Source organism: Phoca vitulina, unplaced genomic scaffold, assembly GCF_004348235.1.
Source record: "Phoca vitulina isolate PV1807 unplaced genomic scaffold, GSC_HSeal_1.0 scaffold1, whole genome shotgun sequence".
NCBI classification, from domain to species: domain Eukaryota; kingdom Metazoa; phylum Chordata; class Mammalia; order Carnivora; family Phocidae; genus Phoca; species Phoca vitulina.
In genome coordinates this window covers 74,722,694-74,745,021 of record NW_022589704.1, presented here as the reverse complement: position 1 = coordinate 74,745,021, position 22,328 = coordinate 74,722,694, and the positions used below count along the sequence as shown (strand labels likewise).

At 35.9% G+C, this 22,328-nt stretch overlaps 1 protein-coding gene across 3 annotated transcripts in view; it reads left to right on the top strand.

Annotated features, from left to right (window-relative positions):
• KCNJ3 (potassium inwardly rectifying channel subfamily J member 3) overlaps positions 1-22,328 on the top strand; it is a 150,561-nt gene that overhangs the window by 16,403 nt on the left and 111,830 nt on the right. Inside the window, exon 3 of one of the 3 annotated variants that reach the window (XM_032410234.1) lies at positions 8,872-9,536. The exons of the other annotated variants lie outside the window; for them this stretch is intronic. Within the exon in view, the coding sequence (XP_032266125.1) occupies positions 8,872-8,963 (92 nt within the window). The 3' untranslated portion in view covers positions 8,964-9,536. Of the gene's footprint in view, positions 1-8,871; positions 9,537-22,328 lie in introns of those variants that run through there. 3 annotated transcript variants of the gene reach the window in all.

Here is a 22,328-nt window from a genome sequence, read left to right as displayed (position 1 = left end):
AATGAGAAGCTTTCTAATTTCCTTGAAAGTTTTAGCTTTCAGCTCAGAACTCACAATAATTACTTTCCCTACTTCCTTGGAAATACTCCTCAGTGATTAGACTTCGGCACTGGTGCCTTCCTTGCTTCAGATGATTTTGGATTTTCACTCCCAACAAGGAGCACAAGCTTTGCCTCTTTATTAATAACCTTTGCTTCTTTACCGGTCCAGCAAATTCCTAAACCTTTGTTACCTCTAACTCTGGCTCCCTTTGCTTCTTTTCCCCGGAGAGAGAACACTGCTAGAGGCAAACAGCATTGCAGATTTGGCTCATTAGAACTGGATGCTTTCAAACTTCAATCTGCTCTCTGCTGCTATTTGGCAGTCTTTTTAATTGTCTTTTCTGTACTCCCAGGCTCTCTCCCTGTGGGAGCTATTTTAGACCTTTTCTCTCTTTCCATGCCCCCAGTCCCAGCTGTCCTATCCTTTCCTTGGCATATCATCTCCACCTATCCTATCAAAAAGAATGTGACACTTCAATTTTTATACATTTTTTTTTTACTCTCCTTATCCTTTTCTCATAATTATCTTCTCTTTCCCTTTCCGGGTGTCTGTGGGGAGAAAGTGTCCTTATTCTTCTCCAAACCCATCTCCTTTATAGCTAGTTCTGTTTCCTACCACCCGTGGCTTAAGCTCCTATACTTAACATACCTAATACCTAAAATCCTGTTGACTGTATTTGCTCTCAAACATTTCGAGCTCTTTGAAAAAATACAAAACCTATTATTTGTCCCTTTATACTCCAGGTTCTTCCCTGGATTCGGAGACATCACGTTCTCCCTGTCTTTCTTTTTCTGCTTCTTCTAATTTATGTTTTGCAAATGTTCTTTGTATCCTGCATCACTGCCTCTTCCTCTTTCCTGTAAATGTAAATCTCTGCCATTGCCTTCTTTCTTTTCAAATCTAGATATCGCCCCCCCCTTTTTTTTAATGAATTAACAAAATACAAGTCCACCATTCCTTTTATCTTCGGCTATGAAATCTCTCACCAGTTATGGTCTTGGGCACTTTCCTTATTCGGATACCACTGTTTCAATTCAGAGTCAGCTTGTCCAAATACCCAATCATCATCTTACATTCAGATTACATCCTCATTTTGGAAAGTTTGTCACTATTAGTGTTTGTAGTTTTAGCTCAGACTCCCCACCTCTTTCCCTTTTTAGATCCAATTGTTCATTCCACAAATTCCTATTGAATAACTATTGTAGGTTAAACACTATTCTGACCCTAGGGGACACATTAGTTAACAACAACACCAAAAATTCTGGCCCTTGTGGGTACATCTATTCTTATGTAGGAAACAGAAAACAAAATGAAGTGTTTCATCTGGAATGTCGAAAGTAATCAGTGCTGTGGAAGAAATAAAGCAAGGCAAGAGGGATTGGGAGCCTAGGCCAATCAGGGTGGGCTGCAATGAGAAGGTGAACTTTGAGACCAAACACCAGATCATAAGTAGAACTTAAGAGAAGGGCATTCCGGTTATGGGTATTAGTAAAGGCTCCAAAGGAGCAAGGTACTGGCTGCCCCTCTCTCTTACTGATGTCTCTCAATTCAATTCTCCTTTAAGCCCAGATAATAATACTTCTAAATCACAGTACTTGTCTCAGGAATGGATTTAGGATCTCTGCTTACATGCAGATTACACACTATTGCCCAGTAAATTTGCTTACAACACTACTTTCATGATACATCTGTGCTCAAAAATCCCTAACGACTGCCATATCAAAATGCGTGTATTTCTTCCTGAGAAAATTAGGCTGCTCTTCTTTACTGTAATGTCCGTATACTGATGCTCACTCTTGGCTCCCATGTCTGCAATAATGCAATTTTCACTGCCATATATATTCATTCTTCCCTGTATGTGTTTTTCTTTAGTCTCTATTTTTCTTCAATAATTCACTTTAAAAAGCTATTCTTGGCTATGAAAGGGCTATTAAATAAAGCTCAATATAGAACAAATAAAAACCACAAATATGCAAAATAAAAACTACTCTTAATTTCAACCACTATACTGTTACCTTATTGGTCATTAACCTTTCAAGTGTCTGCATTCAGCTATATTGTTAGTATGCTACATGTGCTGTTTCATAGCTTACTTTATTGTATATTATTAACACCTTTCACATCAAATCATAATTCTACACCATTAGTTTTAATGGCTTTATTATATGCTGATCTATGCTAGTCTGGGATTTTTAGGCATTTCCTTTTAATAATGTAAATATTTTATAGTTCATAGTTCTAATTTATTTACCACCAACTTCCTATAAATTCCTAGAGATAGGATTCTTAGATAAAGAGGCATATAAATCTGTTAGTTTTTAATGCATATGTTAAGATTGCTACCCAGAAAGTTGGTAACAATTGACAACCGTGAAGGTGCCCATTTCCTCATACCCTTGCCAACGATGGATATTACAATTGATTTTTTTCCCCAATTTGACATTATTTTATTCTTTTGGATTACTAGTGAGGTTGAAATTATTGTATCTATGGGCTACTAGTTTTATTTCACGAATTCTCAGTTCATATTGCTCATTTGCCTGCATTTCCTTTTATGTATAAGTTGCTTGCATAACTAGAACATTATGAGCAACCATGTCCCCCGTATACAGTAGTCTGTGTACTATTGTAAAAATATTTTCTTTATATATATATATATATATGTATAATTTTTCACCTTCATCACTTATGTGCTTTACTATATCTACAGAGACTGATTGAGGACTTTTTTTTATGGCTGTTTATGTTGTATTTCATAGATCCCAGTAAACACTTCTGATCTGTTTGTTGTTATTTTTAACTGATTTTAATAGAATTGCTCTCTTTTTATAAGCTTGCTTTCTGGGTCACAAATTGTTTCTTATAGGAAATCAATCAATGCATGCTTGTTGATTATCCATGTTATATTAAGTGTAAGATAGTATAGAAATGATTAAGGGAGAAGCCCACATCCACAGGGAGGAAGAAGTTGAGTAACACTGAGTATTAACAATGTATGCTCAAACAGATGTGTGTCAGGCCTGTGTAGGGGCCTAGAATAGTGATCACTGATGGATTTGTTCTTAAGAAGGTCTGAGAAGGCCCTCCCTAGAGGACATGGCATGAGCTGAGACAGGAAGCGCAAGCAGAGGTCATCAGGAGGGTAGACTGCTGGGCATTCTGGCCAGAGGGAGAGAAAGTGAGACTTCATTTTGTTGAGTCAAGTAATTTGGTATGGTCAGAGTATAGAACCGGTGGAGGGGAACTGGCTGGAGAGGAACATATCTGTGAGTTATAGTTTGGGCCTGATTCTACAGGCAATAAATCCCTTGAAAGATTTTAAGCAGTAAAATGCCATGATCATATTTTCATGATTGAAAGGTCCTGGTTGCAGGTGGAGGATGGATTGAATGGGGCTGAGACCGGAGACAGGCCAGTTATTAGTTACAGTAGGGCCAGACCAGAGGTAATTGGGTCCTGCATGAAATTGTCTGGCTCAGGCAACTATGTGGAAAATAATGGAAAAAAGCCTCTGGTTTCAAAGCAGTTAGTTGTGATTAAAAGGAATGGGGAAAAGAGCCCCAGGATCCTTACCACTGAAGTTCTGCAGGCTACTTAGAAGCCGAGGCACCCAAAGAAACAAAAAGATAAATGGAGAAAAATAAATAAAACAGCACAAATAAGACACTGACTCTTCTCCTTACTAGTTAAAAACAGTTTGAAATTTTCTAATGAATAAATCACAGAGCAGAAGTTCAACTTTGAATAATTGAGATGTGCCTCTAATTTTCCCCTACACTATTTAACTTTATTAATTGTAATTAATCATTGCACTATTTAACTTTATTAATTGTAATTCATCATTACTCCTCAGTGATCTGTCAGAAAATAGTGATCAGCAGCCCCCCTTAGTCGTAACTGTAAATGAGGTAGCTCTCTTCTGACCATTGGAAATTTTATTTCTCCTTCCTCATTGCAGGTTCTAAATCATTAGCATTGAGCTCTTCATAACTGTTGCAGCCAGGACCTAAATCAAGGATGATTTGTTTAACTCTTTGGTTTTCTTGTTCCTGCCCAGATTGCTGTTACCTTTTATTTTTTTATTTTTTAAGTTTTTTTAAAATTTTTTAATTTTATTATGTTATGTTAGTCACCATACATTACATCATTAGTTTTTGATGTAGTGTTCCATGATTCATTGTTTGCACGTAACACCCAGTGCTCCATGCAGTATGTGCCCTCTTTAATACCCATCACCAGGCTAACCCGTCCCCCCACCCCCCTTCCCTCTAGAACCCTCAGTTTGTTTCTCAGAGTCCATAGTCTTTCATGGTGTTACCTTTTAAAGTAATTGTTGGTGTTTCAGAAGACTTTCTATCTTATCAGCTAAAAGTCCATGATATTTTGGATCTGTATATATTGGAAATGTCAAAGTACATTCCTCCTAGTAACTTCTATGATTATATATTTGTTAAGTATTTATTGCTTCTTAATTGTGATTTTTTTTTTCTTTTTTAGAGACCCTTTTTCAGTGACCCTTTTTTGTTGAATCAAAGTAAAGCTCAAACTTTAGGGGTGCCATGGTTATTTTTTAAATCTAAAGCCTTAATTTTCATGAGTAATTCCTCAATAAAATCTTACTTTATCAGGATTTTCTTTTGATAGGCCATTGTAGGGATTTTTAATATGCTTTACAAATTTTATGCCTAAATACTGAAGCATGAAGTAGAGTGGCCAACCAAGACAATTGAAAGCTTTATGAGGTATGGGTCTTTCAGTGCTAAAACCAGGAGTCCTGGGATGCCTGGGTGGCTCAGTCTGTTAAGCATCTGCTTTCGGCTCAGGTCATGATCCTAGGGTCCTGGGACTGAGTCCTGCATTGGGCTCCTTGCTCAGCGGGTAGCCTGCTTCTCCCTCTCCCTCTCTGACAAATAAATAAATAATATCTTTAAAAAAATTAAAAAAAACCCGGAGTCCTGAACAAAATGGGGTATTTGGTTATCCCAGTTAATAGTCAGGAATGTTAGTTAAGCCCTCCTAAATGCCTGCTTCAATTGAACTGAGAAGTTTACTTTATAAATAGTGGAGTAGGTCTTTTCAAACTCATGATTGGACTTACTCCACCATTTTCCTTACTCCACCTTTGTCAACACTGGAGTCCCAAAAATACTTAAAAAGGGTATTTTCACATATGTTCTTTTCTTGAGTATTTTCACTGCTGTATTTTATAGAACATTTCATTAATACAATCCTAGCATCTTAGGATGGAAGTTTCTCATTTGTTTTGCAGGAGGTTGGTCTGGGTCAATTACTGGGGGTGGGGTGGGTTAGGGAGGGTAAGACCAAATTTGTCAAAATCTGACCTTTGACTGATATGAATAATGTAAGTCAGCAAACTTGATAGATAATCTAGCTAATTGTTAAATATAGGCATAGGAGAATTGTAATTAGGTAAAGCAGTTTTGGATAAGATGTGGCATAGTCCGATGACTGGGAACTTCACAGTTTAAATATTAACTCATTCTCAGAGATTTTTCAATGTGAAGTTTTGGGACTTTGTGTGTTGAAATCCCATGGTATACTTATTAAAATACTGACTTCTGGGCTTTTACCTACATTTGCAGTGTTAAAAATGTCTGGTGTTTGTGGCTCAGGAAATTTGCATTTTTAATAAGCACCCAGGTGATTCTTATTAAGACCATTACAGTTTGAGGATACCTCAATCCAGCGACTAGAAAAGCCACTTATAGCTACTGAATTAACTACTCAACTACAATATCTTGGCCTAATCTACCACATCGATATGTTGTAAAAATGAAAGAGAACTTAGCTCTTTGAATTTCTGAAGTCTTCAGAGATGAAGCTTTGTGTCAATTCAGACTGTGCCGATCAATGTAGCCAAATGCAAATTAATATGGGTAGAAAAGCAGCGAAAATCAGGAGTATGAATTAAAATGCATTGCTATTCATCATCATAAGCAAGAACAAGATGTGATAGCTATTGTGGAACATTGTGTGAAGATGTAATATAAATGCCAAGCAAAGATGTTAGTGCCACTCACTGATGGAGAGAATTCTGATCACTGAAATTGCAACACATGCATTATGACCAGAACACTGTCTCTGGTTATTTATTGTTTCATAGGAGAGAATATCATTATGCTTACTGTAAAGCTCAAAAGAACAACTTCACAATTGTGTACTAAGACTAACACTGGCTCTTAGTCCTTAAAGCTAAAGTATTTGAGAGTTTTCTTTTCTGGGATAAATTTTATAGAGATTGCAGAGATTAAACATAAATGTAAATATGTTTCTTAATAAAAAGTGATAATGAGAGAATAAGACTTGAGATCCAGATAGACTGAGTTTATTTTGACAAATCAGGATCATAAGCGCAACTTGACCTTGCTTCATTTTGATTAGTTGTTACTTTGTGATTTCTATGCCATAGGCTCTGTCTGAAAAAGAACTAAGATCATTGGCTCATTTAGCTCAGGAGAGTTTAGAACTGAAAATCAAGTACAAAGTCATTGTTGCTGTTGAAAATAAATGTTGAATGAGCTAAAAATTATATAAAGTTATTGTATAAATGATGGTATTTTAATATCTATTAATGATGATACAGAGTGCCGTCACAAAATTGAGAAGGTCCTGTATGGGGCAGAGGAGTAAGAGGAAAATAATTGTTTTGTTTTGTTGTTCAAAGGTGACTTACCCTTGGAGCATTAATTGTGTTGATTATGTATGGGATGTATTTGCTGAACCTCCTGTGCCAAAAATATACTCCCAAGCCTGAGAGTAGCTCATGATCCATTCCTGCTGCCTAATTCAGAGACGAGTGATGTCTAGACCATTTCAGAGAGATAATCAGATCTTAAAGGCTTTTGGAGAAAGAGCATCTTAGTCTCCCTTAAATTACTGTCAAACAATTTTTGTATGTCTCTAAATTAATTTTTAATATAATATAAGCCCTTTATTTTATTTTGTTTAATTTTATTTTTATTTTAGATTTCTTGTCATTTAAGATGGAAAATGTCCTGCCATTAGTTTTCGGAGCCATCTTTAGTCACATGTAGTACTGACTCTGTGCTGTACCTCAATATTTAGGTACAGGTATAATCTGGTTTCTTGGAAGGACAACTTTCTTCCAGATACACATAATATGAGGGGATCGTTTGGGAAGGGAAGAGTGCATGGTGCTTTGATGACTAGAGAAGGTTTGGACCTTATGAACTGAATGTCTGTTTGCATATGAGCTCTCAACATTTTTTTTTTTTTTTTTTAGTACTTTCTCTGTGCTGAGGGTTTACTTTCTGACTCAGGCTCCTGATTCAGCAGTTCCCCAGAAATGGCTCCAATCCTTCCATATTTGGCAGCACTACTTAGAGAATGTAGAAAGAAAATGATGTAGCCTCTTTGTATATGTGTATTTATTCAGATTAGCATTATCGGTTCCAAAAATGTCTTCACATGTGTTATCTGTTTCTTCCTGGTTTTGCTTTGCTCTACATTTCTCCCAGTGGCCTTTTTTTCAAATATGCTTCATTACTTTCCATTTTGCATTTTTATACATGAAATGCAAAGCTTTCTTACACGTATATGGCTTATTTTCTTCATGTAGTTAAGATTTTAATATGTTATAGCCTGTAAATTGTAGACTGGTAATGCTGCACAATAGTCCTTTATGATAAAGTTTAGGTGTCTTTTTTTCAGGCTAACTTGCTAAAATTGGGGACACACTTTGGTCCAGAGCTTTTTATGTCCATTCTATGCAGTATACTGATGTTTTTTTGTTTTTAAGTCAGTTATTGAATATTGTTTAAATTCAGTCTAGCCAAGCTGAATTTTGCTTGTCTTTAAATGTGTCTAAAATGTACTATGGGAAGGCACCGAGTGCCTTTATAGAGTGCCCTCCTTATCTTCCAAGTTCTACTAGACCAGTAGTACAGATACCAGTTAAAATATTATTTCTTATTCGAATTGGTCATTTAATTATATGTGCCTGATACGATGTCTTCCCTGGTATGGATACACTTTGGAAAATCTAATATGCTACTTTTAGCTTTGAAGAAGCATATTTCTTCCTTTACACTGGAAATCATAATATCATTGGAACCAGAAAAAGTTGAGAGGAAGAAGAAAAGAGACACATTCATGATTTTTGAAACAACTGCCATATAATTGAATAGTAGAATTAGAATGATCGAATTATAAAGATAAAATGCTTCTTAGTGATAATCTAGTTAAAACTTTCCATTTTAGGGAAATGGAAAGCATGATTCAGGGAGGTAAAACAACTTGCTTATCTTTTCAGAAGCAGTTGGTGGAATAGTCTGGAATATGCTTTTGTGCTTTGACTCTTATTCTGGCATTCTCATTACTAACAATGATTCAGTTATTTAAATGCATTTCTGGCTTCTCTAATTTAACATAATTTATAATGATGGAGACTATATTTTGTTAAGATATGTCAAGGATTTTGGGTCGAAGTTTTTGATCAGATCAGCTAGTTGCTTAGCTGAGCAGAGGGGAAGGGCAATCAAGAGATTTATGCCTTATAAATCGGCCTGGGCTTGAGCAGCATTTCCAAGTCCATTTTTAGTCAAATACAGTAAGAGAAAGGTAAAACTTGCTATGTTTCAGGTCCTGAGTAATATTCATATGGCTAAAGACAGAGTACATATGGGGTAATGGGAAGAAGAGGTTTCAGATGATGGTAGCAGAAAAGTGAAGGCTGGAAAATGTAGTACCTTTAAGTCATGTGTGTGTTGGCACTTAATTGTTATGAGTAACTGGGAGTCACAGATGGCTTTTAAACAGGAAAGTGACATGTTCACAGTTGTGTTTTAGGAAAAATAATCACTCTGACTGACCATGGGCAAAATCAGAGGTTGGTGGATCAGTTACGGTGCTATCGCAGTAATTCAGATGAGAGGTGGTAATCTGTCACTTAAGGAAATTTGAAGAAGCATCCACTTTTGGCTGGATTATGAAGGAAGATTTGTTGAAAACTTGAAGTATGTAAACTTTCCTGTTGCCCTTGATGAAGTTTGATGCCTCAAGGTGAAGGAGAAGTTACTTATGAAGAAAGAGTCCAGGCCTGGCGTGTGAAGGTGGAGGGACTACCGAGCAGAAGAGCTTCTAAATTCATATTTGGACTGAAGTGTGTGATGTAGGAAATGTGGGTTAAAGGTATGGCCAGAAAGGTACTGAGAGAAGCTTGTGGATGGCCAAGCGTGCCAGAACTTTAATTTATCGGACAGAAAAGAAGGTAGTACATGTTTCTGAGCAGATGATCCAAAACTACAATGAGATTTGTACTTTTATAATGTATAAAATAAATGATACTGTATTATAATATTGTCTTTCTCACTTCATTTAGCTTTTGAAAAAAACACTTCACATCAATGTGATAGGTACATTTTACATATCAGATGAGATTTGCTAAATTATGATTTTTTTTTTTAAAGATTTTATTTATTTATTTGAGAGAGAGAGAGAGAGAGCACATGAGAGGGGGGAGGGTCAGAGGGAGAAGCAGACTCCCTGCTGAGCAGGGAGCCCGATGCGGGACTCGATCCCGGGACTCCAGGATCATGACCTGAGCCGAAGGCAGTCGCTTAACCAACTGAGCCACCCAGGCACCCTAAATTATGATTTTTTTAACCAGCATTTGTTGCACAAATTTATTCTTTTAAAAAATGTTTAGATACTTAAAATGAATTTGTCTTTAACATGATCTTTTGAAGATCCTGTACATAGTGATATGAAAAATAGTGTTAAATTAGAAGTGGAATTTAAAAACATTATTTAGAAGAAATCTGTGAAGATACTTGAATTCATTCAATTATGCATTTGTACTCTAGTTTAACATGAAGTTCTAGATGGTTTTGAATCATGCCCCAGTTGTCTTTCAGAGTTCTTTAAGAAATAATATTATGACTCTGTGAAGAAAAAATCTCAGAAATTTGATATATGTTAAAATTAGATGAACACTTTGAAGATAAAATGACAAATTTTATCGTTATGGAGATTAGTCTATTAGTGATAATATCCAATTAAAAGATACTATGAGTATCTGAAATTACAAAATGTCAATGTATGTGTACATATATGTCTTCTGATGAACACACCTGAGGTTAACCAAGAGTTGCTATTATGACTATTATTGCTATTATGTTATTATTATTTTGATCTGTGTTGTTATAAGAGTAACATTTCAGTAGGTACTGAATATAGACAAATTCTGCACTATTTTTGAAACAAATACATTTCAACTTGATTTTGGGGAAAAAAAGCATAGGTAAGTCCATTTTTTCAAGGGCTGAAGGATTTTCTTCTGATGTGTTACCAAGGTCAATCTAAGTTGTACAATTTCCTGGTCATGCAGTGGCTTTTGCTCTGCAAGCAAAAGTTAGAAGAGAGCATAACCTGTTGAAAAATGCCTCTTCTCTGACTCATTTCATTTCCTGAAATAATGCCAGCAATTATGTGCCATAGGAATGGGTTGATTGCTTTTGTGCGTTAACTTTGCTATGCTCCTGTATAATACTGTTTCAGATTGGAAAACCAGGATCTTAACTGGTTGGGAGAATAAAACTAATGTAATGGGTGAAAGTAAATTCTATGTTACTGTTACATTACCCATGAAATGCTTTACTTCATATTCTTCATAAATATAAATAAAGTGTTACTTTTTTTTAAACATATGTATATATTTTAATGCAGAGCTGAGACATGGAGAAGTATTATCTTACTCTGAAGAGTTTTTAATGACTCATCTGGGCTTTTAATGTTTCCCATAGGAGATTGTTTTGCTGCTTAATGGTCCATGTTTCAAAATAATTTTCTTTCATTTAAAAATCTCCTTTGAGAAATGTAATTTCACTGGTAATAATATCCTCTATAGTCTTTTTTTTTTTTCCAAAAATCAAATCTTTCAAATTGTTACTAATTTGATCACATTCCTGCCCTGTCATTCACTAGTCACACAATATATGTTTCTTGTTTGTTTGTTTTGTCTTCAAAATTATCTTCTGCTTGTTTCTACTTTTTATATCTTGCATCCTCTACCAACTAACTGGGTGTTTTGGGCAGATACTTTTTTTCTTTGAAAGTCTCCCTTTTATTTTGGAAATGATAATAATACATATCCTCTCCTCTCCACTTACCACTTAAACTTATCCTAAGAGTTCAAAGACCTGATGTATAGACCATGCATTGCAGAATTTAAGCCCTGTAATAGGAAAACATCTTCAAACTCACTGTGTCTGCTATTTTTCACTCCCCCCCTCCACCCCTGTGCCACTTATTTAAAGACATGAATTTTCCTGGTTCTGTTTTCAATATTTTTCTTTAGAAATATTTAATTAATTTTCTGTGTCCAACTATTTCACTAGCTCTTGGCAATACTCTTGACTTTCTGTTTTTATTAACTGTTTGTTATTATCTACAAAGATCTACCAATAATCTGAAAATTAATGTATGGAAAGGCATAAACTACATTTATTCAAAAGCTGTATCTTCCAGTGTTTAGAGAATATTATAGGTCTTTTTATATGGTTTCTCACCTTGAGAATTTGGTTATATTGAAAACTTCTGGGGTACAGAGGTTATACATGGTACTTTGTAAAATAGCATTTCGAATAGTCTTATACCTACATGACTGGCTACTGTGGTAGAAAGAACTCTGAGTTAGAAGCCAGTTCTGTCCCTAACTGGCCATGTTATGTTTACTAAGTCCAATAATATTCTTGAGTAAATTCTTTTATTTATAATCTATAAATAATATTCCTTGTCTGGGTTTTGCTAAGGCAAAGGGAAATTAATATTTTATGAAATCATAAAGTTCCACAATATGTAAAATACTATGATTTTGATGAATGAAAATGACTTAAATATCATTTTTTCATGTCATTTTTTCAACTTATTAGTATTTCATTTATGTCATTATTGTTCAGGTGTATTTCTTTAACTCGTTTTGTTGTACCAAAATTTCAATAGTATTTGTCCTTGCATATATGTTTAGTAAAAATACAGTCTTGGTTATTTATTGTGACCTCATTTTTTTTTTTTAACGACAGTGTAGTTATAGCCAGTAAAACCAATGGTGCCCTTGACATTGTTTATTCTCTATAGAAATAGCCTTGTGGCTTACTTTTGTCTACCATGTTATATGCTCATCTTTATCTATTTTTTTTAAGATTTTTTTTATTAATTTATTTGAGAGAGAGAATGAGATAGAGAGAGAGAGAGCATGAGACGGGGGAGGGTCAGAGGGAGAAGCAGACTCCCCGCTGAGCGGGGAGCCTGATGCGGGACTCGATCCCGGGACTCCAGGATCATGACCTGAGCCGAAGGCAGTCGCTTAACCAACTGAGCCACCCAGGTGCCCCAAACTCATCTTTATGTATTTTAAAACACTCTGGTCTGATGTTGGAGTAGCCATATAATTCTCTGGACCACTTTTTATTGATGTCAGTTTGGAAGGAGAATATAAAAAAGATTATATATTTTCAAAACTTTGGTGATGTTACAGTAAACTTCTTCTCTATTAATTTACCACAGGTTTAACTTCACTTTCTGGGAACTTGTATAGTGGGTTCCTGAAACCACTGGAACAAATCTGTCATGCTTAGTAAAAAGATTCAGTATTTGAAGAGCTGATTTACTATAGAAGAAGGTGTTGCATGATATTTCAACCTGCTGATTTTAAAATATGTCAGGTGTTAGAGGAGATTGGGTTATTGAATTGAGAGAATAAGTGTACACAGTGATTACAGGTATAGCCTTCAGAGTCAGATTGTCTGGCTTTAGAGTCTATACACCATGTATTTACATGATTCTGGGCAAGTTGATTAATTTCCCTTTCCTCGGGATCTTCATATGTAAAATTGTGGTAGAAATTATTTCTATATCTTTTTTGGGGGTGGGGATTAAACTAACTATATTAAAATAAGATACTATAGTGAGTGTGCTTAGTATATTATCTAGCACTTAAGGGTCACCCAATAAAATTAATAAGTGTTATTGATATTATCAAAAGCATTATTAATAGAGAGTTCTTAGTTGAACATGTTTTTGGAGAATAATAATGCATTAACATACGTAATATATACCAATATCATTGGACTAGTTCTCTTAAACTGTTGACCAAAGATTGGCCCTTATGTGAATTACATTGCAGTTTTATTAGTAAGTACCAGAAATGAAGGCTTCCTCAGTTCCAGCAGGTTTTTAATGGACAAGTGCAGGTTTAGCATGACTAGAATAGTTGAAAATTGTATTTGTTTATACCAGGAAGGATTGCATGCAAAATTTGTAGTTTTTACAATTACCTTTGCCAGCCAGACATAGAGGAATTTCACCTGTCCTTTAATTAAATGCTATAAAATGTCATAGAGTGCTAACGAGAGTAAGGGCCTTTCCTTTAACTAAGTCATGGTCATTTAATTAAGTTCCTTTAGAACTGGTCCATGAATCTAAATATAGTGTCCAACATTCAGAATATTTCTCTGAGATCTTATTTTATTTTATTTTATTTTTTTTTAAAGATAACAGACTTTTATTGTTCTTATCAGAGCAAAAAGACAAAAGTTAAAGTTCCTGTAATACCATCACCCATAAATAACCTCAGCTATGGTTTTGGTGACTAACTTTTCCAATACAGGCCCACATGTGTAGGCTTGCATGCCCTTGCGCACACATGCACACCCATGTGCACAGATACACACATCTGTGGTAAAACTAGACATGCTTTTAGTGCCCTTTTATTTTTCCTTAATTTTCCTTAATTTATTTTGTCTTTGTTTTTTACTTAATTTATTGGTGAACAGCTTTCCACATTTTTTTAATTTTTAACAAAATAGCTTCATTTTCAATTGCTGTTTAGGTATTCTTTCCCCTGGACCCACCATAGTTTGTCTATTACTTAACCTGTCCCTCTGTGGCTGGACATTTCCCCTGATCCCTCACTTTTATAATCATGTCACACTTAACCACATTGGGTAAACTGTTAAGTCCATTTTTAGTAATTGCGTTAAGATAAATTCCTAGAACAGTCATCTTAAAGGTATTACCAAATGGCCTCCCAGGAATCCTATACATATTTTGGAATCTTTTTTTTTTTGTCTCTTAAGTATTTTATTTTTTTATTTTATTAGGTTATGTTAATCACCATACATTACATCATTAGTTTTTGATGTAGTGTTCCGTGGTTCATTGTTTGCGTATAACACCCAGTGCTCCATTCAGTACATGCCCTCTTTAATACCCATCACCAGGCTATCCCATCCCCCCACCCCCTCTCCCCTCTAGAACCCTCAGAGTCCATCGTCTCTCATGGTTCGTCTCCCCCTCTGATTCCCCCCCCTTCATTTTTCCTTTCTAGTTTACTATCTTCTTTTTTTTAATATATAATGTATTATTTGTTTCAGAGGTACAGGTCTGTGATTCAACAGTCTTACACAATTCACAGCGCTCACCATAGCACATACCCTCCCCATTGTCTATCACCCAGCCACCCCATCCCTCCCACCCCCCACCACTCCAGCAACCCTCAGATTGCAAAGAAAACAGTCAACAAAACCAAAAGACAACTGACAGAATGGGAGAAGATATTTGCAAATGACATATCAGATAAAGGGCTAGTATCCAAAATCTATAAAGAACATATCAAACTCAACACCCAAAGAACAAATGATCCAATCAAGAAATGGGCAGAAGACATGAACAGACATTTTTCCAAAGAAGACATCCAGATGGCCAACAGACACATGAAGAAGTGCTCAACATTGCTTGGCATCAGGGAAATCCAAATCAAAACCTCAATGAGATACCACCTCACACCAATCAGAATGGCTAAAATTAATGTCAGGAAACGACAGATGTTGGCGGGGATGGGGAGAAAGGGGAACCCTCCTACACTGCTGGTGGGAATGCAAGCTGGTACAGCCACTCTGGAAAACAGTATGGAGGTTCCTCAAAAAGTTGAAAATAGAGCTACCGTATGGCCCAGCAATTGCACTACTGGGTATTTACCCCAAAGATACAAATGTAGTGATCGAAGGGGTACATGCACCCTGATGTTTATAGCAGCAATGTCCACAATAGCCAAACTATGGAAAGAGCCAAGATATCCATCGACAGGTGAATGGATAAAGAAGATGTGGTATATACACACACACACACACACACACACACACACACACACACACACACAATGGAATATTATGCAGCCATCAAAAGGAATGAAATCTTGCCATTTGCAACGACATGGATGGAACTGGAGGGTATTATGCTGAGTGAAATAAGTCAATCAGAAAAAGGCATGTATCATATGATCTCACTGATATGAGGAATTCTTAATCTGAGATCTTATTTTATTAGCAGCTGTGTGTTTAACTCATAATTGACTTAGGCCTTTTTTTAAAAATTCTGTTATACTATGTTTTTTAAAGTATTTTTCGATAGCTTAATCCTTTTATCAACTATCACCCATGAAACAGTATATTGGCTTATAATGACTGACAAAAAAGGTTAATTATTGTGACTTCTCATCATCCATGAGAAGCAAGGACTGGGTACTAACCCACTACATATCTGGAATAATATGCACTATATAAATTGGTTTTTAAAAACAGGTTGAATAAAAATAATATTTTATTATAAGGCATATCCTAATGAAATAATTCTAATCAGAATAACTTTAAATCAGAAAGCTTGATTTATATTTGCAATATGTTTCCTCCTAAATAAGATTGTATGAATTAGGCATGCATTTGATTGCAAATAGTAGAAAATGCAACCAACAGTGACTTCAACAGTTAGAACTTTATTTTTCACCCATGACAATACGTTCAGAGCCGGCAGTCAGGCTGGTCCAGCTGCTCCAGGATGTCATCAAAGACCCTCCTGGAGTACTGAGATGCCTCCAGTCTTCCTGCGCTGCCATCTTCAACATTTGTTTTTCCTACTAGTGGTCGTGAGGGCTACTCAACCTTCAGATGTCATTTTAATTTCAAGTGGAAAGAATGGGAAAGAGGAAAGGGCAACAGAGCTTTCTCCTAGGGAGGTTGCGATGTTGTATTCAAGAAAGACATTTCCTAGGAAAAGTTCTCTCCATTGCATTGGTCTGAACATCCTCTGACTCCCTTGCCCCAACCAGAAGAGTTTTAGGAATTGATAGCTTTTAGCTGTACATAATTTCTTGATTTAAGTAAGGTGGGTTTGTTTGTTTGTTTTTTCTTTTTGGTAATTTTTGGTAAGAATGATGGGATGGGAGAATGGATCATCTCAAAAAAGGAAATCCTTGCTTAACCAAATTTTAAAGGTTGTATGAATAGGCAATATAATGAAAAGTACTGATTTTAAATGATACTTCTACTTAAAAATGCAAATAATCAAATGTAAGAGTTTTATATTTTTCCTGTGAAAGCTAATGCAAAGTAAGAAAAATTAGTGGTAGAGGAGTATTAAAATTATTCAGTCTAGTATTTTCATGTTACCCTACAATTATTTTTTTTAAATATGAATAAGGCTAAGGTCTAAGGAAAGAAAAGTAGCATAAACTTTTTTTGCAGTCTCATTAATTGTACAGCAATAAATGTTAAAGCCCATATAAAATATTATGGAAATATCCAATTTTATGTTATCGTTAATTGTGCATTCATACAAGGAGCTTTTTCCCCTTAAACATATTCTAGTTTGAATCTCATCACAGATTAAAAATGTACTTTCAGTAGATGGTTCTTTATCTATAAGGCATTGTTAAATCATATCCTCCAATAAGCTGCAATTACTCCCTACTTGAGGTGTGGTGCAGTGGGTCTACTAAAACTTTAAATCATATTTAAAAAGTAATTTAGCATTTTTTTTTTCTGCAAAGGGAAAAATGTGTAATTCATTTAACTCTGTGGTGTGGTTCATATAATAATAGGAGGACATGGAATAAAGAAGTGTCCTGTAAAGGAAAGTATGATTAAAAGCTCCTGAGAGTTCGAGGTCAAGGCAGCCTATTCAGATGAAGTGTCACTACTTCACTAGGATTTTAAAAGACGAATAGGATTTTACCCAGCACCAAAAGCAAAGGCTTAAAGGCCTGAGGCAGTGTGGTATCATTTGGGTAGCTATGTGCTCTTTTGTAAGGGACACGAAATAAGAGATGGGGTTGTCAGATAATGAAGCCTATTCAAATAGCATCTTTGGGATTAGCAGAATTCTGGACTATTTTAAAAATTCAAATGTATATGGTAAAAATTTTTATCTTAAAATTACTAGCTTCTGTTGCCTATTTTCTTTGTGCTTTCTGCCAAAGTTCCTATACTAGTTTAGCTATTTTGTGAATAAGAGAATTTACCCAGTTAATTCAAGAAAATTTGTAAAAATACTTGTTTTATATACATACCTGACTTGTTCTGAATAAGCCAGATAACTTCTTTGGGTATCTTTTAAATATATATAACTCGTACCTCTTGTTTATAGAATTAGTGATCATATTTACGCATTACTGTCTTAAATAGTTGTTGTCAAATGAAATTACCTTTTCAAACAGGAGATAAAGATCTTGCTCTGGGGGGGAAAAATTGTCTCTCAGTACTTTCTCAAACAAAACGATTGAATTCTTTTTTTTTTTTTTTTTAGTGAAGGGAATTCCTGGATCACCCATGCATTCTCAGACAAACATTTTTTTTCCCTACTAAATGAATTGTCAAGATGAAAATGCTAATTCATTTTAGGGAGTCTTTGTGTGCCAAAAAGTCAGCATCATTCTCTTCAGACATGTAGTGCTAGTACAGTTATAGTATATTGATTATAATGTGCCAGGAAAGAGGTTAAACACATCAAAATATGCCTTTTGTTTACTCAACAACCTCCACATGAGTTAGGCAGTATTTTTCGCATATCTGTAGATGAGGAAACAATCTGAGAGTATTGGCCTTTTTTATGTCAAAGTCTTCATTTATACCTTGTGAGATAAGCCAAGATGCCTGCTCAGTAGGTTAAAAAGTGCTAGTCGTACAATTTATGCATTTTTTCCTACCGTAGTGAAACTATTTGTAGAGGCACAGCTTGTTAAGAAGTAAGTTTTGCACCTTTTCTCGTTCTGCATATCTTTGTATTTTACATTTCTAAATGTCCTAGCTATCCCAGGACAATTTTGTTGCTATAAAATTTGTCATTGTTTCCTAATTAGCATAGCATTTATGTTTTGTTTTTTTCCTCTTTTTCAACCCTCACTTCCTTTTCTTCATGGCAGTCCATACTTTGCTTACCCACTGGTGTTTAAGTAAATGAAAGACAATTCCAGACTTCAATGGACTCTTCAGAAACATAAAAACATCTTGCAGGGTCATATTTTAGAATAGGATTCAAAAGATTTGTGGCTTTAATCATTTTTTTCCTTTGTATCACCACTTGGTTTGAAGTTTTTCCTGGACAAAATGCCAGGTTGGCATCCCAAGTACCTCATTAGCTGTTCATCTTCACATTGTTTCACTAACTGCCCATCAAAATTCAGTGTGTGGCTCTGGGCCTGCTAAAAACAAAAGGGCAAGATATCATTCAGAAGCATTATGTGATCTGTATTATTTACAGATCACTTGAAAGCACTAGGGATTAATCAAGGATGGAAAGTACAAAAACACATTTAGCTTTTATCAGTAATTTATTTTAAAAAGTGGAAAATAAATCAGATGTTTAGTGCATTTCCAAGAAATAGAGGCCTAGTCTGCCCAGCACAACATTGGAAAAAGCAAACAAATGAAAATTTCAGTATTGATTTTTGGTTTAGCCTGTTACTGGTATGTATGCATTTTTGGTTTTCAAAATCTGTTTTCCTTTATTCAGACTTAGAGATTAAACTAGCCAGTTTACCTGTGGTAAAAACCCATTTTGAGTACTGAAACAGATTTTATTTTTAGCAGATTCCACTTTACCTTTTCTTTTAATTGTAGAATTAATTTTATTTTTTTAGTTACTGTATTATAACTTTTATTGAATTGGCTATTTCAAACCCAATTCTTAAGTGATTTTGTCTTACTCTATATTAATTATAAATTTAAATTTAAAAACCATAGATTCTTACCATCTGCAAAATAATCTACAGTGTTTTGCTTTTCATTGAGATATAATAACCGTTTTGGCGAACTGTCAGCTTTGTTTCCATTGTCCCTTAAAGAGAAAGTGTTTTTTCTTTTTTATTCAGGAAAATAAAATAAAAAATGAAATATAAATATATCCTCCTGAATAGTTTTATCATTTTTATTTTAAGTGGAAGATGGTTTGGATGGCCGAGGAAGCTTGAGTCAGTGCTATCCACCTGTGCTCTCAGGTGAATGCTTATGTAATAGGGAATTACGTGGACATTTCCTTATTGCCTTGCATTTTAAAGCTGAAGCTCCAAAGCTGAAATTTACTAAGTGATATGTCCCGTTTATATATAAAGGAGGTGCTCCATATATTTATGTAGGATTTAAAAAAAAAATAACAAAACTGGTTCAGTTACTATTAAAGCCCATTGCCAACTTCCATTTTGAAGAGTAGTATTGAAATTTATTAATGTAGAGTGTCAGCCTCCTGGGGAGTTTGTTATCCTAGGGCATTTGGCCACCCCTATCCCGTCGAAGGTTGATGAGGAAAAATCCTAATGAGAGTTCCTAGAGAAGTTGATATGTGTTTGTCCCTCTTGCAGTTCAGTGAGCATAAATGAATATAGAGAAGACCCAAGTTTTGTGGGACCTGGAGCTTATTCAGTATGCAGTTTAATTATATTACTCTTTACATTAGTTTTGCAAATTTTACAAACCATTTAATCATACGAACACATTGTTAAGGCCCTTTCCAGAGATTTAGATAGGGCCCATGCTTGGGGGCGGGGGGTGCTAAGCTTAAACCTCCTTGTTTTTATGATAAATCCACCTCTAATATAAAGTCATACTTGCTTCTCACTTACTGAATTCATGGGAATTCTTGGAAATTTCCTGGAGATGCTTGAGGTGACAGAATTCTACAAGACTGGAAAGAGCTAACGTATCTAGCATGTTGCATGGCAAGGATGCCTTAGTTTGCCATAAGCTAACTGCATATCAGAGGAAGGAGCCAGGCTGCAGCCATCCTGAGGGGAATCCTGCCCAAGAAGGCTGCCTGCTGGAGGGGAGGAGACTCTAACATAAGAAAATCTGGGATGATTCCCCATGGTCTGAAATTACTCTCTTTCTTTTTAAAAGATTTATTTATTTATTTGAGAGAGAGTGTGTGATGGGAGGGAGCGGCAAGGAAAGAGGAAGACAAGCAGACTCCCCGCTGAGTGGGGAGCCTGACACAGGGCTCAATCCCAGGACCCTGAGATCATGACCTGAGCCGAAACCAAGAGCCGGACGCTTAACTGACTGACTGAGCCACCCAGGCGCCCCTGACTTCTTTCTAAGTCATTATATCCCACCTGCCTGCCTCAACAAAGAAAGGGAATTAGTGAAATACCAATCATAAGAAATGGTAAGGTGCCTCAACCTGCCCCCCCAACATACACATACATGTGTCCTATAAAAGAACCAGCAGCTAGTGGTTGCCAGAATGGAGAACGTGCTGTACGAGCCGGAACCGGAGTTGCCAGGGTTTCACTCCTCTCCCTCTGATCCCTCCTCCCACCGCCCTTTCCAGTTCCACAGAAGCAGCAGACGCAGAGGGTGAGGGAGGAGACAGAGAGTGCAGGATCAGACCACATGCCCCTGCGGATGCGGACTAAAAAGAATTATGTAGGAGATGGAAGTTTGATTTTAGATGAGACCGAACCATTTAGTAGTGAAAGTGAATTGTAATGATCAGGAAAGGACTGCTCTTTACCCAAAGGCTACCCAAAAGCTGAGATGTTGTTATTTACTGAAGAATTGAGATCCCACCGAGTGAATTGAAAGGCGGTAAAATAGAGAAAAAGAAGGAGATTTTTCCTATCCACAACAAGTTCAGGCTGCTCAAGAAACAAGTTCCATGTACGTTCAGTCAAGGAATAGTGCGGGCTTTAGCTAGCTGCGCTTTGCGTCCCTGTTGTGGGCCTGTCTCCAGGTCACTGGTGTGAGCATAAGTCTGTGTTCCTGGTGACACAAACCACCTGAGATGGCAAGACAATCCGCCTCCCGGGGTAAGAATAGGTTAATTATGTGGCAGCTTTTCTCCCAACATGAAGGGAAAACCCTGGAAATACACTTAGTAAAAATCCTACATTATTCTGTTTTCATCTGGGATGTAGTTAATTAAATTTGCTTGAATTATTGATGTGAGTACAAACTGTTTTTGAATATTAAGAAGGCCAATTTAAAAGTAGAACTAGGCATCTATAGAGACGTTGCCAATTGTTCTGAAGATTTAATTTTTCCTTTATATCTTATCATAGATGACTTCATTTAATTACCATTTTAATATTTATTTCCTTCGGAATTGTCAGAATTTCTGAAGAAAATCATCCTTGGTGTATGTTTCACTTTTTATCTCCATTAATATCCTTGAGAAGAAGCAAAAGAGAACAGAACTGAGAAAATTTGATTTTGAGTGATTGGCTTTGGTCTGTTTCATAGAAAGATGCTATGGTGTGGCTTAAGCAGTTTTAGCTCTATCCTTCTAATTTGATACAATAAAATATGTAGTAAATTCAACTTTGAATTTTATGTTATAATTCTTGACTGTAAGAAAAAGGCTGCTATGTTTCTGTTAATGCCCCAGGGCACAGTATACAATGTATTATTATGACATTAGTTTCTGGAAACTCAGTATCTCCTGAATCCTTCTTGGAGTTTGTTTTCTTTGTTCCTTCCTTTTTTCTCTCATTGCTGTAGACTATATATGGTTTTCCTGAACTTGTCATGCATTGGTTGGTATAATAAATCACAAATGTAAGTATTTTAGCTCTTGATGCGGTCATTTTAACGTCTAGAACCTGAGTCTGTTTCAAAACAGACATCAAACCCTTAAGAAGTCTCTTACCTTCTTGCCATTGTTTCTTGCCTTTTTAGTGTGGGAGAAAGTGACAGGGAGTCACTAGTCCTAGGTAAGAAGCAACAAAACAGAAACAAGAAGACCTAACATTGTATTCTGCTGTGGACACCCTGGTTTAACTTCTTCTAGTACTACTTCCCCACCCTGAAGGTTTACAATGTGCATATTTAATGAAGCAATAGGAATTATAAAGAACAATGAATGTGGGGAGAAAAGAACAGATCTTACTCTTTATTCCTATTTTTTTAAAGATTTTATTTATTTGAGAGAGAGAGAGAGAGCATGAGCAGGGGCTGGGGGTGGGGTGAGGGAGAAGCAGA